Genomic DNA, 12,517 nt, shown 5'->3' with positions numbered 1-12,517 from the left:
TATACTTAACGGAATAATTAAACTTTGGGTCAACTGTATGTGTGAATGCGAATGATTTTCAGATTCGTAACAGTATCAGCCGCACGTCTTGATACCCGGTCATCACTGCCAGCAGTTATAAAGTGGCAGTTCTATTTTTTTATATTTTTTTTGAAAAAGGCTCATTTGGCTGTGCCGGATCGGTATGAGGGTAATGGAGTAGCAGTTGAAATGCGAATCCTCTATTGGTTCCTCCTGATGACTTCATCTTTGCTTTTTGCTTTTTCCGGTTCCTTCTGATTATTCCAATACAGGATTGTTCCTATTTGGTGTTCCATTTGATTTGAATATAATTTATTTTAATTCCATTCCAAATTCAATTTAATAACAAAAAAAACGTCATGGGTCAGGTGTCCCATCAAAGTGGGACGTCCTGGTACCCGGTCATCACTGCCAGCAGTTCTATTTTTGTCTCATTTAATTATTAACATCAGTACACAAACGCCACACAAAACACGTCCTAGCGAGGGTCTGCAATCTGATTGCTCTTTCTCGTTACTCTTGTGTCAGAACTGTGAATCTGCGGAATGTAAAATAGTTCCAAGTTGCTGAAAGCTTGTACAGCGCTAATGGCAACATCTGGTAACTGTTGTTTAAGTTGCTTTTCAACTTCACTTGGCATTCTTCATATTTTTCAGTCACATTGAGCCACATTGTGCTGTGCGATGGCGTTGTGGATGAAGTATCTGATGAATGAAGATGTCAAGCGATCTAAAATTTGCTGGAACTTTTTTGTATAGATTGCTGATACAAGCCCCAAGTCGCAGAAGTCTTCATGTGGTGCAAAGGGTTTAAATATGGTTCGCACAGTTCTTGAAAGTCATGGAAAATTGCACACGCACACACGCACACGCACACACACATAATCTGCCATGTCCCATTGGTCTGAATTGTTAATTCTTTCGGAAAAGCGATCTCCCCAAGGGAATTACCAAAGCACGTCAAAATGGTTTCTCACGCAAAGAGTCTGCAATTGCAGGTCACCCCCATGAAACCTGTTCTTACAGAATAAGTTTTTTTTTTTTAGAAGGCACAGGACGCCAAAAATGGAGAATCCCACGACAAAAGATAGACGGAAACGGGCAGATAAATAAAGCACACGTGATCCATTGAAAGAAGAAGAAGGAAATAAATCTGCTATGAGCACACAATGAAGGGGGGGGGGGTAGAGGGGTGAGGTCTTTTAAAGGATACTGGTACCGGAGATTGAAAGTGCACCACTGTGAACTGGTCTCCAGCCCACAGCTGTGGAACCCAGCAGATGGGCAAGGAGAGCAGCTAAAGTGAAGTGGCATGAGCTCGTAGGGCAGCCATGGAGAATGGCCTGCCACTTGTGGAGAGTGGAACACATGAGACTTTTACGATGTGACCTTGGGTCGTGCATAAATTGATGGCTCGGACACTCCCAATTAAGCATGTATTACTGAAATATTCAATGGAACAACAGAAAACAAACAAGGTTTCCTTCTTATTTTTGTAGTTTTATCCCAATGTAATTTGTGCCTGAAACTTGTATTAAAATTCCTGGAAAAACGTCATTTTCTTGCCAAAACGAAGTTTTTGCAAGATATGAGAGTCAGCTTGTATGTTTTTTTTATTTTATTTATTTATTTTTGTTGTTTGTAATCGGCGTATAAAAAATTCTGCAGAGCACAGTTATCATTGGAAATTTTTGTAACTTCGCATATCAGAGGCCTATAGAGGTCCCTTTCAGCACATAACATTTTGAAGGTCAAGGTCAAGGTCACTTTGTCGCAAATCAGGGGAGTCGACGAAACCCTTATTTTTTTTTAGTAATTTTGATCGGATCGTCTTCAAACTTCATGGGAATATAGTTCATGGTCTGGCACTCAGCTGATTAATTTTTGGTGGCGATTGGTCTTGACCTTCATGGTTAGCGCCTAAGGTCAAACATATTTGACCCAAAGGTCAAATTTTCAGGTTTTAGGAACCATATAGTGTAGTACCTCAAATTGAACACCTCGATGAGTGCTTTCTCTATGTCAAGCTTGAGACATTATGACGTCATTTGGTGACGTTGAGGCAAACGCATATTTTTCATGTTTACTCTGTAGAACGATTCTCATCGGAATCTCTCGTAGGCAGATATTCCTCAAGGAGTCGCTCCTGGTGGATAGCAGCTCTGTTCACCTCAGTGTGACCTTCAAGAAGTCACACGTGGTCACCTTTTGGCAAGATACGGGTCACCCGCAGGATGACATTGGTTTATTTTTCTTTTTTTTGGCTTGGAAAGTTGGTCTTCCATGGTCGTGTTGTTTGGAATACCTTTGAAAAAATGTTAATCGTTTTAATTTTTCTTTTAATTCTGTTGTTTGATACAGGAAGAAAATCTGATGAAGAAGCTTCTGTGGATGATGAAACGAATGAAAATGCTGTAAGTTTCTCAATATTACCGAGTCGTTACGTGCAGTGGATACCAAGTTTCACAGAAATTAATAATGCACAGCAAAAGGTGAAATCTAACGTGGGTTGTGTGTAAAATTGACAGTCTGGCATCTCAGATCACCCCCCCCCCCATCCAAAAGGATGATCTTTTCTACCCCGATTAACCCTCTGATCCCAAGTCCACCTCTTCCAAGTTTTTGGCTTCTTCTTCAGAGTCTCCAATTCCTTTATCTGATGCAGTTATTGCCCTTTGGGAGATATATATGTAACTCGTACTTGGTGTTCCTTGGTTCGGCTTTTTTATCTTTGAGATGTCGGCCAAAGTACCTTCAGCATGACTTTGGAAGTTGTCTGTCTGGTTTTGTTTCACCAACAGTTATTTTAACTGAAAGCACCTTTTGAGACTGCCATTCAATGTTTATTGAATCTCATGAAAATAATGTAACGCAAATTTGTACATTTGACCTACGGTTTGACCTCGATCTCCTGTCCCATAGAACCTTCACCATTAAAGGTTGCGATGGTCAGTACATTTAAGATTAAGCCACCAGATGGAATGGGACTTACATCTGCATTGCACCATTCTAAACATTACTGGTTTCATTTATGATGTCAATCATTCAATCATGCTCCAGTGCCTGTCCATGACTGTCTTTACGGAACAAGGACTGTGCGTCTCGACGCTGCCACTGCGTTGGCCACCTTCATGCCTTCTTTTGCATTGATTTCAAAAATTTCTGATTGCCGTGAAGTTGATTAGACATTAGGGATTAGACAAGCAGGGCAGGTTCAGGGAAATCAATTTGCATTAAGAGGGCTTTCTGGTGCTTGTTTGGTACATATCCGAGCCACCAATATCAGCAGACGTAGCCGTGACTTGCGTACTGATGTTGGTTATCTCCATTGTTTCCTCGACTTAAATGCTCTTGCCCTTCACTTCTGTATGACTTCTTTGTCTTGTTGGGATTTTTTTCTCTTCCTCTTCTCCTTTTTCTTTTTTTTTTTTGTATGCCCCTAACGAAGCTGCTGGAGGTGTGTTTTATTTTAGCTGCTGAGTGCCCAGAATTGTAGTGGAGTTTTGAAATGTAAATTTCAGGAATTTGCTTCATCTTTTCCTCCTCCACCCAAAGTGGACAGAGGTTTGGTATTCACTCCTGTTTGTCCGTTTGTGAGCAGAATATCTCAAAAAGTTTTATGGATGGATTTGGACAAAATTTGGTGGACATGGGTGTGTGACGAGGACAAATTGATAAGATTTTGGTGAAGATCTGGATCCGGATGCGAGAATTTTTTTTGAAGTGATTCTTCACCATTGAGAGATAAGGCCAAAAAGATATACTTTATGGCACGATATTTCAAAAAGTTGTGGATGGATTAGGAGAACACTTGGTGGATGAGCTGGGTGGGAAACAAGAACAAGCCGGTGAGATTTTGGTTCAGGTTTCGATCCAGATCTGGCCCATCAGTAGGATACAAAACTTAAACGGTTCAGCCTGGTGGAGGTATCCGCTCTACAGTGTTATTTTAGTTTGACTTGGAATGACCCTTTGAAGTTTTATATTGTCACATCAGATGAACCATTAACGCTCTGATTGAGCCAGGGGTATAAGACCTCCACGACGGACCAAAATAGTTTTATGTTGCTGTGTTCAATATTGGTTATTATGATTCCCCAAGGCTCACCATAATGAAGCTGAACCTGGTGGACACGTGCGCAAAGGGAAAAAGGTGAAAGACGTTCCCTTGCAAATGTAATAGTTTGTTCAAAGGTATATTGGAGGGGGGAGAGGAGATGCTCATGATAAATAACCTCACCAGCCCAAGCATTCAAAGGACAAATGAGTAGGGAGGCACACATACTATTTATGTTCAAAATATATAATCAACTAACCTTAAGCAACCCCCCCCCCCACTCCCCCTCCCATGGCACCAAATGGTAAATTCACGGGTGAGGATTTGTGGCAGGCACAGTTTGGCAATGTGCACGCTGGTGATCAAGTGTGACTCGACTTGTAGGATGATGAAGTCTCCATCTCCCCAAAGCACTCCTCTGTCCATGAAGTAACCGAGAGGGATTAGAGATGATACTGTCTTAAGTCCAGCTCCAACTGCTGCACGTATCATATCCATTGCCTTGTAGATTCCAGTACTGCTTCCTTATGCACCATGTCTCCTGAGGTGCCATCTTCCTGGCTGTCATGCTCTGTGGGACAACCCGCAAAAAGTCTTGCAACCCTCTCCAGTGTTCCACATCTGACTTTGCCACCATGGTCTGTAGTGCACTGATCAAACACTCCATGATAGTTTCCTTCCAACAACTTTCATCTTGAGTGCCACAAGTCCTCACCTGGCCTCGCCTGTCCAGAGGTTTTACACAACAAACTTGTACTTTTATAGTCTTTTGAAATTAACACACACTGCCTCCTATGTACATGCTTTACAAGATGACTTCCTCTGACATTTTCCCTGTTAGCAGACTAATCTAACCTAAGGGACACAAATTATTATTTTCTTAATACAATCTAGCTATCGATCCTCCCTCCCCCTTTCACGTAACAATATATATATATATATATATATATATATATATATATATATATATATATATATATATATATATATATATATATATATATATATATATATATATATATAATATTTTTGTCACCAAGATGTGTAAGGAGGTTTTATCCATCTGGCTGTTTTCGATGCAGTCAAAAGTAAAATATTTTCCATGCAATCTCAAGTTAAACATACCTCTGCGGATTTCTGCCCCTCTTCTTCCATGTTGATGTGTTGTCATGAATTTATCATACAGCAGGAAGAGGTTGATTCATCTGTGGAACAGCCTATGGAGTGTTCCTTGCCAGAAATGACTTCTCTTCCCATGGTGGAAGTGGCAGTGTCTGTTGAAAAACTGGCAGTCGGGCAAATGAAAAAAGTACCTCAATCCTCCATCGCCAACTCGAAGACTGCAGAGGTGCTCAAGGTATTCAAGGGCAATTCCTCGTAATTATGGACATGGGGCTAAAATTTCAAACATTACTGAGCTATTATTTGAGGTTGGAATCTTTAAGTTAACATATTGTTATGGGGTTGTGTATTCCTCCATGATAGAGTGAGGGACCCATGCTGCAATCGGCACATTTTACCACAATAATTCAGTCATGATCTGGAAAACCCGCGTTTGGGGCAGGCCTGCTGCATAACATTCAAACAGTACAGAACTATTTATAACCCACATGCCCTCATAATCTTGACACTGATCAAGCACAATAATTTGTCCCATTCACACACTGAGAAAGACAGTTCATAATCAGACTGCAAGGAAAACCTTTCCTGGTGTGATGCCTGCATGAGGTGAGCGGTTGAGTGTTGGTGCGAGTTGGCTCCCTGTAGCCTGTGAGATGTGTAGTCTGGGCTGTTAGGGACTAAGAGTTGTTCCGTATCTTTCCTGGACCTCAATCGTGTCGATCCTGACAGTGGCTTACATTGATCGCCATTGGAGGTTCACCAAACCGACCTGTACAAGCCAACCCAAAGAACCCTCTCGTACAACTTGACTCTCGCCTCTTTATAACCCCCCCTCCCTTCCCTTGTGTGTCCATTGGATGCATCTCGCACGTTCTGTTTTTTTACGTCATCTGGCCTTCAAGTGATGTCAATGTGGTGGCTTCTGGACTTCTAACCCAGTCATACCAGCCATAACTGGGTTATTAGGGTACCCTGTGAGTACAGGGTACCCTATTGTTTTTCTTCTGTTTATTATTACGCATTATTAGGGTATCCAGTCAAATGGACTGGATAACCTATTGTTTTTCTTCTGTTTATTATTATTATTAGGGTACCCTGTGAGTACAGGGTACCCTATTGTTTTTCTTCTGTTTATTATTACGCATTATTATTATTAGGGTACCCTGTCAGTACAGGGTACCCTATTGTTTTTCTTATGTTTATTTATTATTATTAGGGTACCCTGTGAGTACAGGGTACCCTATTGTTTTTCTTCTGTTTATTATTATTACGCATTATTAGGGTACCCTGTGAGTACAGGGTACCCTATTGTTTTTCTTATGTTTATTATTTATTATTATTATTATTTTTCCGCCGGCATTTTGCGGCCTGTTTTCACTTTAAAAATCATTTTCTCAGGAACGGAAAGTCCGATCGACACGAAATTTTCACCGTAGTATGTATCTTTTTTGATAGCACAATCACGTTATAATTATGACGTCATTGGTCACATGGTGCGGGCGCCATCTTGAAAAAAACGATAAACTTTGGACCTCTGTATCTCTGAAATCTTCCAGGGTAAAAATTTTTTCGCTTCATACATTTTAACAAGCTCCCTCTCGGGAACACGTGTGATTTTTCGTGACGTCATCGGTGAAGAGGTATCCCGGTGAAAATTCGTCAAGTAGAACGCCACATGGGAAAAATTTGAAATTTCTTGAGCGTCATCTACACCAAAATTCATCGTAGAAAAAATTTTTTTTGACGTCATCGGTGACGTAATTCGGCCGCCATCTTGTTTTGAAAATATTTTTTAAAAAAATCTTCTTCTCCAGAACGGCTGTGCAGATTGAGGCGAAACTTTACACGTATATTCGCCCTGAGGTCCTTTTTCAAGTTTGTTAATTTCTTGTTGGTAGGTCACATGGTTTGGCGGCCATCTTGAAAAAACCCTAAAACCTTCAAACATCTTCTTCTCCAGAAGCGCTGGTCCAATGAAGGCGAGATTTCAGAACTATATTCGTGACATGTATGCGATGCAAGTTTGTTAATTTCAAAGTGATAGGTCACATGGTTTGGCCGCCATGTTGGATTTAAGAAAAATATTAAATAATGTTTTCTCTGGTATTTCATAAGACATCAAAGCGAAAATTTGCAAGTGCCTTCCTCCCTCAAGTCTGCATACATGGTAAAAAAATTTTACCTCAGAAGTCACATGGTTTGGCGGCCATCTTGGATAGAAAAATAGACTTTATCCGATTTACACGAAACTTCACAAACTTGTTCGGGTCGACGATGGAAAGCAGAATTTAAATTTATGATATCATAGGTCACAAGGTTCGGCAGCCATCTTGGATTTAAAATGAATAAATTTTAAAAATCTTCTTCTCCAGAAGGGCAAGACAGATGAAGACGAAACTTCACACATATATTCCCCATTAGGTCCTTTCTCAAGTTTGTTAATTTGTTCTTGATCGGTCACATGGTTCGGCGGCCATCTTGAAAAAACCCTAAAACCTTCAAACATCTTCTTCTCCAGAAGCGCTGGTCCAACGAAGGCGAGATTTCACAACTATATTCGGGACATACATGCGATGCATGTTTGTTAATTTCAAAGTGATAGGTCACATGGTTTGGCCGCCATGTTGGATTTAAGAAAAATATTAAATAATGTTTTCTCTGGTATTTCATAAGCCATCGAAGCGAAAATTTGCAATTGCCTTCCTCCCTCAAGTCTGCATACATGGTAAAAAATTTTTACCTCAGAAGTCACATGGTTTGGCGGCCATCTTGGATAGAAAAATACACCTTATCCGATTTTCACGAAACTTCACACACTTGTTCGGGTCGACGATGGAAAGCAGAATTTAAATTTATGATATCATAGGTCACAAGGTTCGGCAGCCATCTTGGATTGAAAATGAATAAATTTTAAAAATCTTCTTCTCCAGAAGGGCAAGACAGATTAAGACGAAACTTCACACATATATTCCCCATGAGGTCCTTTCTCAAGTTTGTTAATTTGTTCTTGATCGGTCACATGGTTTGGCGGCCATCTTGAAAAAACCCGAAAACCTTCAAACATCTTCTTCTCCAGAAGCGCTGGTCCACTGAAGGGGAGATTTCAGAATTATATTCGGGAGAGGAAGGCGATATAAGTTTGTTAATTTCGAATTGATAAGTCACATGGTTTGGCCGCCATCTTGAATTTAAGAAAAATATTAAATAATGTTTTCTCTGGAACCGCTTAACCTAACGAATCAAAAATTTGCAATTATCATCTACAATTGTGTAAGCACGCATGGTAAAAATTATGACATCACAGGTCACATGGTTTGGCGGCCATCTTGGATAGAAAAACGCACCTTTACCGATTAACACGAAACTTCACAAGCGTGTTCCAATGCCCAGTTGGAAGCAGAATATAAATTTTTGATGTTATAGGTCACATGGTTCGTCAGCCATCTTGGATTGAAAAATAATATCTTAAAACGTCTTTTTCTCTGAAACGACTGAACAGATCCAGGCGAAACTCCACCACTATAACCGCCTCTCCATGACGAATAAAAAGTTCTCACCCCTTTTGAGGTACGACGCAAGGTTTGGCAGCCATAGTGGATTGAAGGAAAAATATTAATTAATGTTTACTCTGGAACTACTGCATCAATAAATGTGAAACATGACCTTTATGGCGGAACAATCATGCGGAATGAGGGTTTGAAATTTCAACGGGATCGGGCCCAGGGTTTGGCAGCCATGTTGGTTTTAAGAAAAATATTAAATAATGTTTTCTCTGGAACTGCTTAACCTTGCGAAGCGAAAATTTGCACTTATCGTCTGCGATCGTGTGTGCACATGTGGTGAAAATTATGACATGACAAGTCACATGGTTTGGCCGCCATCTTGGATTGAAGGATAAATATTAATTAATGTTTACTCTGGAAGCGCTGCTTCTATATATACGAAACTTCACATTTGTAATTTAGCCGACATGCGAAACAAAGGTTTAAAATTTCAACCTGATCGGTCACGCGGTTTGGCAGCCAGAATTATTTAATTATTTGAATCTGTTCGCCAGTAATAAGGAAATTGAACGCTTTGTGCTGCCCGGTTCGTAACTCGTCTGTTCCGCGCCGTTTCGAAGCAGGCCTGTGTTTGTATCACCATTAAATAATGTTTTCTCTGGCACCGCTTATCCGATAAATGCGAAACTTTGCGACTATGATTTAAGTCTCATGTTGTATCAGTTGTCTCAAAGGCGGACGGACTGGGTACCCGGTCATCACTGCCAGCAGTTATAAAGTGGCAGTTCTAGTTATTATTATTATTATTTTTCCGCCGGCGTTTTGCACCCTTTTTCGCTTGAAAAATCATTTTCTCTGGAACACTAAGTCCGATCGACAGGAAATTTTCACCGTAGTATGTATCTTTTTTGATAGCACAATCACGTTATAATTATGACGTCATTGGTCACGTGGTACGGTCGCCATCTTGAAAAAAGCGATAAACTTTGGACATCTGTATCTCGGAAACCGTGCAATGGAAAAATTTTTCGTTTGATACATTTTACTAAGCTCCCTATGGGGAACACGTGTGATTTTTCGTGACGTCATAGGTGAAGCGATATACCGGTGAAAATTCGTCAAGTAGAACGCCATATAGGAAAAATCTGAAAAATTCTGAGCGTCATCTACACCAAAATTCATCGTCAAAAATGTTTTTTTTGACGTCATCGATGACGTAATTCGGCCGCCATCTTGTTTTTTAGTGTTTTTTAAAAAAAATCTTCTTCTCCAGAAGGGCTAGGCAGATTAAGGTGAAACTTTACAGGTACATTCCCCCTGAGGTCCTCTTTCAAGTTTGTTAATTTGTTGTTGATACGTCACATGGTTTGGCGGCCATCTTGAAAAAACCCTAAAACCTTCAAACATCTTCTTCTCCAGAAGCGCTGGTCCAATGAAGTCGAGATTTCAGAACTATATTCGTGACATGTATGCGATGCAAGTTTGTTAATTTCGAAGTGATAGGTCACATGGTTTGGCCGCCATGTTGGATTTAAGAAAAATATTAAATAATGTTTTCTCTGGAATTTCATAAGCCATCGAAGCTAAAATTTGCAAGTGCCTTCCTCACTCAAGTCTGCATACATGGTAAAAATTTTTTACCTCAGAAGTCACATGGTTTGGCGGCCATCTTGGATAGAAAAATAGACCTTATCCGATTTACACGAAACTTCACACACTTGTTCGGGTGGACGATGGTAAGCAGAATTTAAATTTATGATATCATAGGTCACAAGGTTCGGCAGCCATCTTGGATTGAAAATGAATAAATTTTAAAAATCTTCTTCTCCAGAAGGGCAAGACAGATGAAGACGAAACTTCACACATATATTCCCCATGAGGTCCTTTCTCAAGTTTGTTAATTTGTTCTTGATCGGTCACATGGTTTGGCGGCCATCTTGAAAAAACCCGAAAACCTTCAAACATCTTCTTCTCCAGAAGCGTTGGCCCAATGAAGGGGAGATTTCAGAACTATATTCGGGACAGGAAGGCGATATAAGTTTGTTAATTTCGAATTGATAAGTCACATGGTTTGGCCGCCATCTTGGATTTAAGAAAAATATTAAATGTTTTCTCTGGAACTGCTTAACCAAACGAATCGAAAATTTGTAATTATCATCTAGCAGGCAGTATGCACGCTTGGTAAAAATTATGACATCACACGTCACATGGTTTGGCGGCCATCTTGGATAGAAAAACGCACCTTTACCGATTTACACGAAACTTCACAAACGTGTTCCAATACCAAGTTGGATGCAGAATATAAATTTGTGATGTCATAGGTCACATGGTTCGTCAGCCATCTTGGATTGAAAAATAATATCTTTAAACGTCTTTTTCTCTGAAACCACGAAACAGATCCAGGCGAAACTCCACCACTATGACCGCCTCTCCATGACGAATAAAAAGTTCTCACCCCCTTTTGAGGTACGACGCAACGTTTGGCAGCCATAGTGGATTGAAGGAAAAATATTAATTAATGTTTACTCTGGGACGACTGCATCAATAAATGTGAAACATCACCTTTATGGTGGAAGAGTCATGCGGAATGAGGGTTTGAAATTTCAACGGGATCGGGCCCAGGGTTTGGCAGCCATGTTGGTTTTAAGAAAAATATTAAATAATGTTTTCTCTCACTGCTTAACTTAGCGAAGCGAAAATTTGCACTTATCGTCTCCGATTGGGTTTGCACATGTGGTGAAAATTATGACATCACAAGTCACATGGTTTGGCCGCCATCTTGGATTGAAGGATAAATATTAATTAATGTTTACTCTGTAACCGCTGCTTCTATATATACGAAACTTCACACTTGTAATTTAGCCGACATGCGAAACAAACGTTTAAAATTTCAACCTGATCGGTCACGCGGTTTGGCAGCCAGAATTATTTAATTATTTGAATCTGTTCGCCAGTAATAAGGAAATTGAACGCTTTGTGCGGCCCGGTTCGTAACTCGTCTGTTCCGCGCCCTCTCGAAGCAGGCCTGTGTTTGTATCACCATTAAATAATGTTTTCTCTGGCACCGCTTATCCGATAAATGCGAAACTTTGCGACTATGATTTAAGTCTCATGTTGTATCAGTTGTGTCAAAGGCGGACGGACTGGGTACCCGGTCATCACTGCCAGCAGTTATAAAGTGGCAGTTCTAGTTAGGGTACCCTGTGAGTACAGGGTACCCTATTGTTTTCCTTCTGTTTATTATTATTATTATTACGCATTATTATTATTATTTTTCCGCCGGCATTTTGCACCCTTTTTCGCTTTAAAAATCATTTTCTCTGGAACACTAAGTCCGATCGACAGAAAATTTTCACCATAGTATGTATCTTTTTTGATAGCACAATCACGTTATAATTATGACGTCATTGGTCACGTGGTACGGTCGCCATCTTGAAAAAAGCGATAAACTTTGGACATCTGTATCTCGGAAACCGTGCAATGGAAAATTTTTTCGTTTGATACATTTTACTAAGCTCCCTATGGGGAACACGTGTGATTTTTCGTGACGTCATAGGTGAAGCGATATACCGGTGAAAATTCGTCAAGTAGAACGCCAAATAGGAAAAATCTGAAAAATTCTGAGCGTCATCTACACCAAAATTCATCGTCAAAAATGTTTTTTTTGACGTCATCGATGACGTAATTCGGCCGCCATCTTGTTTTTTAGTGTTTTTTTAAAAAAATCTTCTTCTCCAGAACGGCTGTGCAGATTGCGGCGAAACTTAACACGCACATTCTCCCTGAGGTCCTCTTTCAAGTTTGTTAATTTGTTG

The 12,517-nt window shown here is 40.2% G+C and overlaps 1 protein-coding gene across 6 annotated transcripts in view; it reads left to right on the top strand.

The window, feature by feature from the left end:
• The window catches only part of SLTM (SAFB like transcription modulator), a 156,222-nt gene that overhangs the window by 8,545 nt on the left and 135,160 nt on the right, over nt 1-12,517 (top strand). For 4 of the 6 annotated variants that reach the window (XM_085875348.1, XM_085875344.1, XM_085875346.1 and 1 more), the window contains exons 3-4: nt 2,382-2,434; nt 5,264-5,434. In XM_085875348.1, the coding sequence (XP_085731474.1) occupies nt 2,382-2,434; nt 5,264-5,434 (224 nt within the window). The remainder of the gene's footprint in view (nt 1-2,381; nt 2,435-5,263; nt 5,435-12,517) is intronic. The other 2 variants (XM_085875345.1, XM_085875349.1) reach the window with 2 other exon arrangements.

The sequence above is a fragment of the Eptatretus burgeri genome, chromosome 3, assembly GCF_056783735.1.
Source record: "Eptatretus burgeri isolate ZD-2024b chromosome 3, Ebu_testis_v1, whole genome shotgun sequence".
Lineage (NCBI taxonomy): Eukaryota > Metazoa > Chordata > Myxini > Myxiniformes > Myxinidae > Eptatretus > Eptatretus burgeri.
This window is presented reverse-complemented; position numbering and strand designations above follow the sequence as displayed.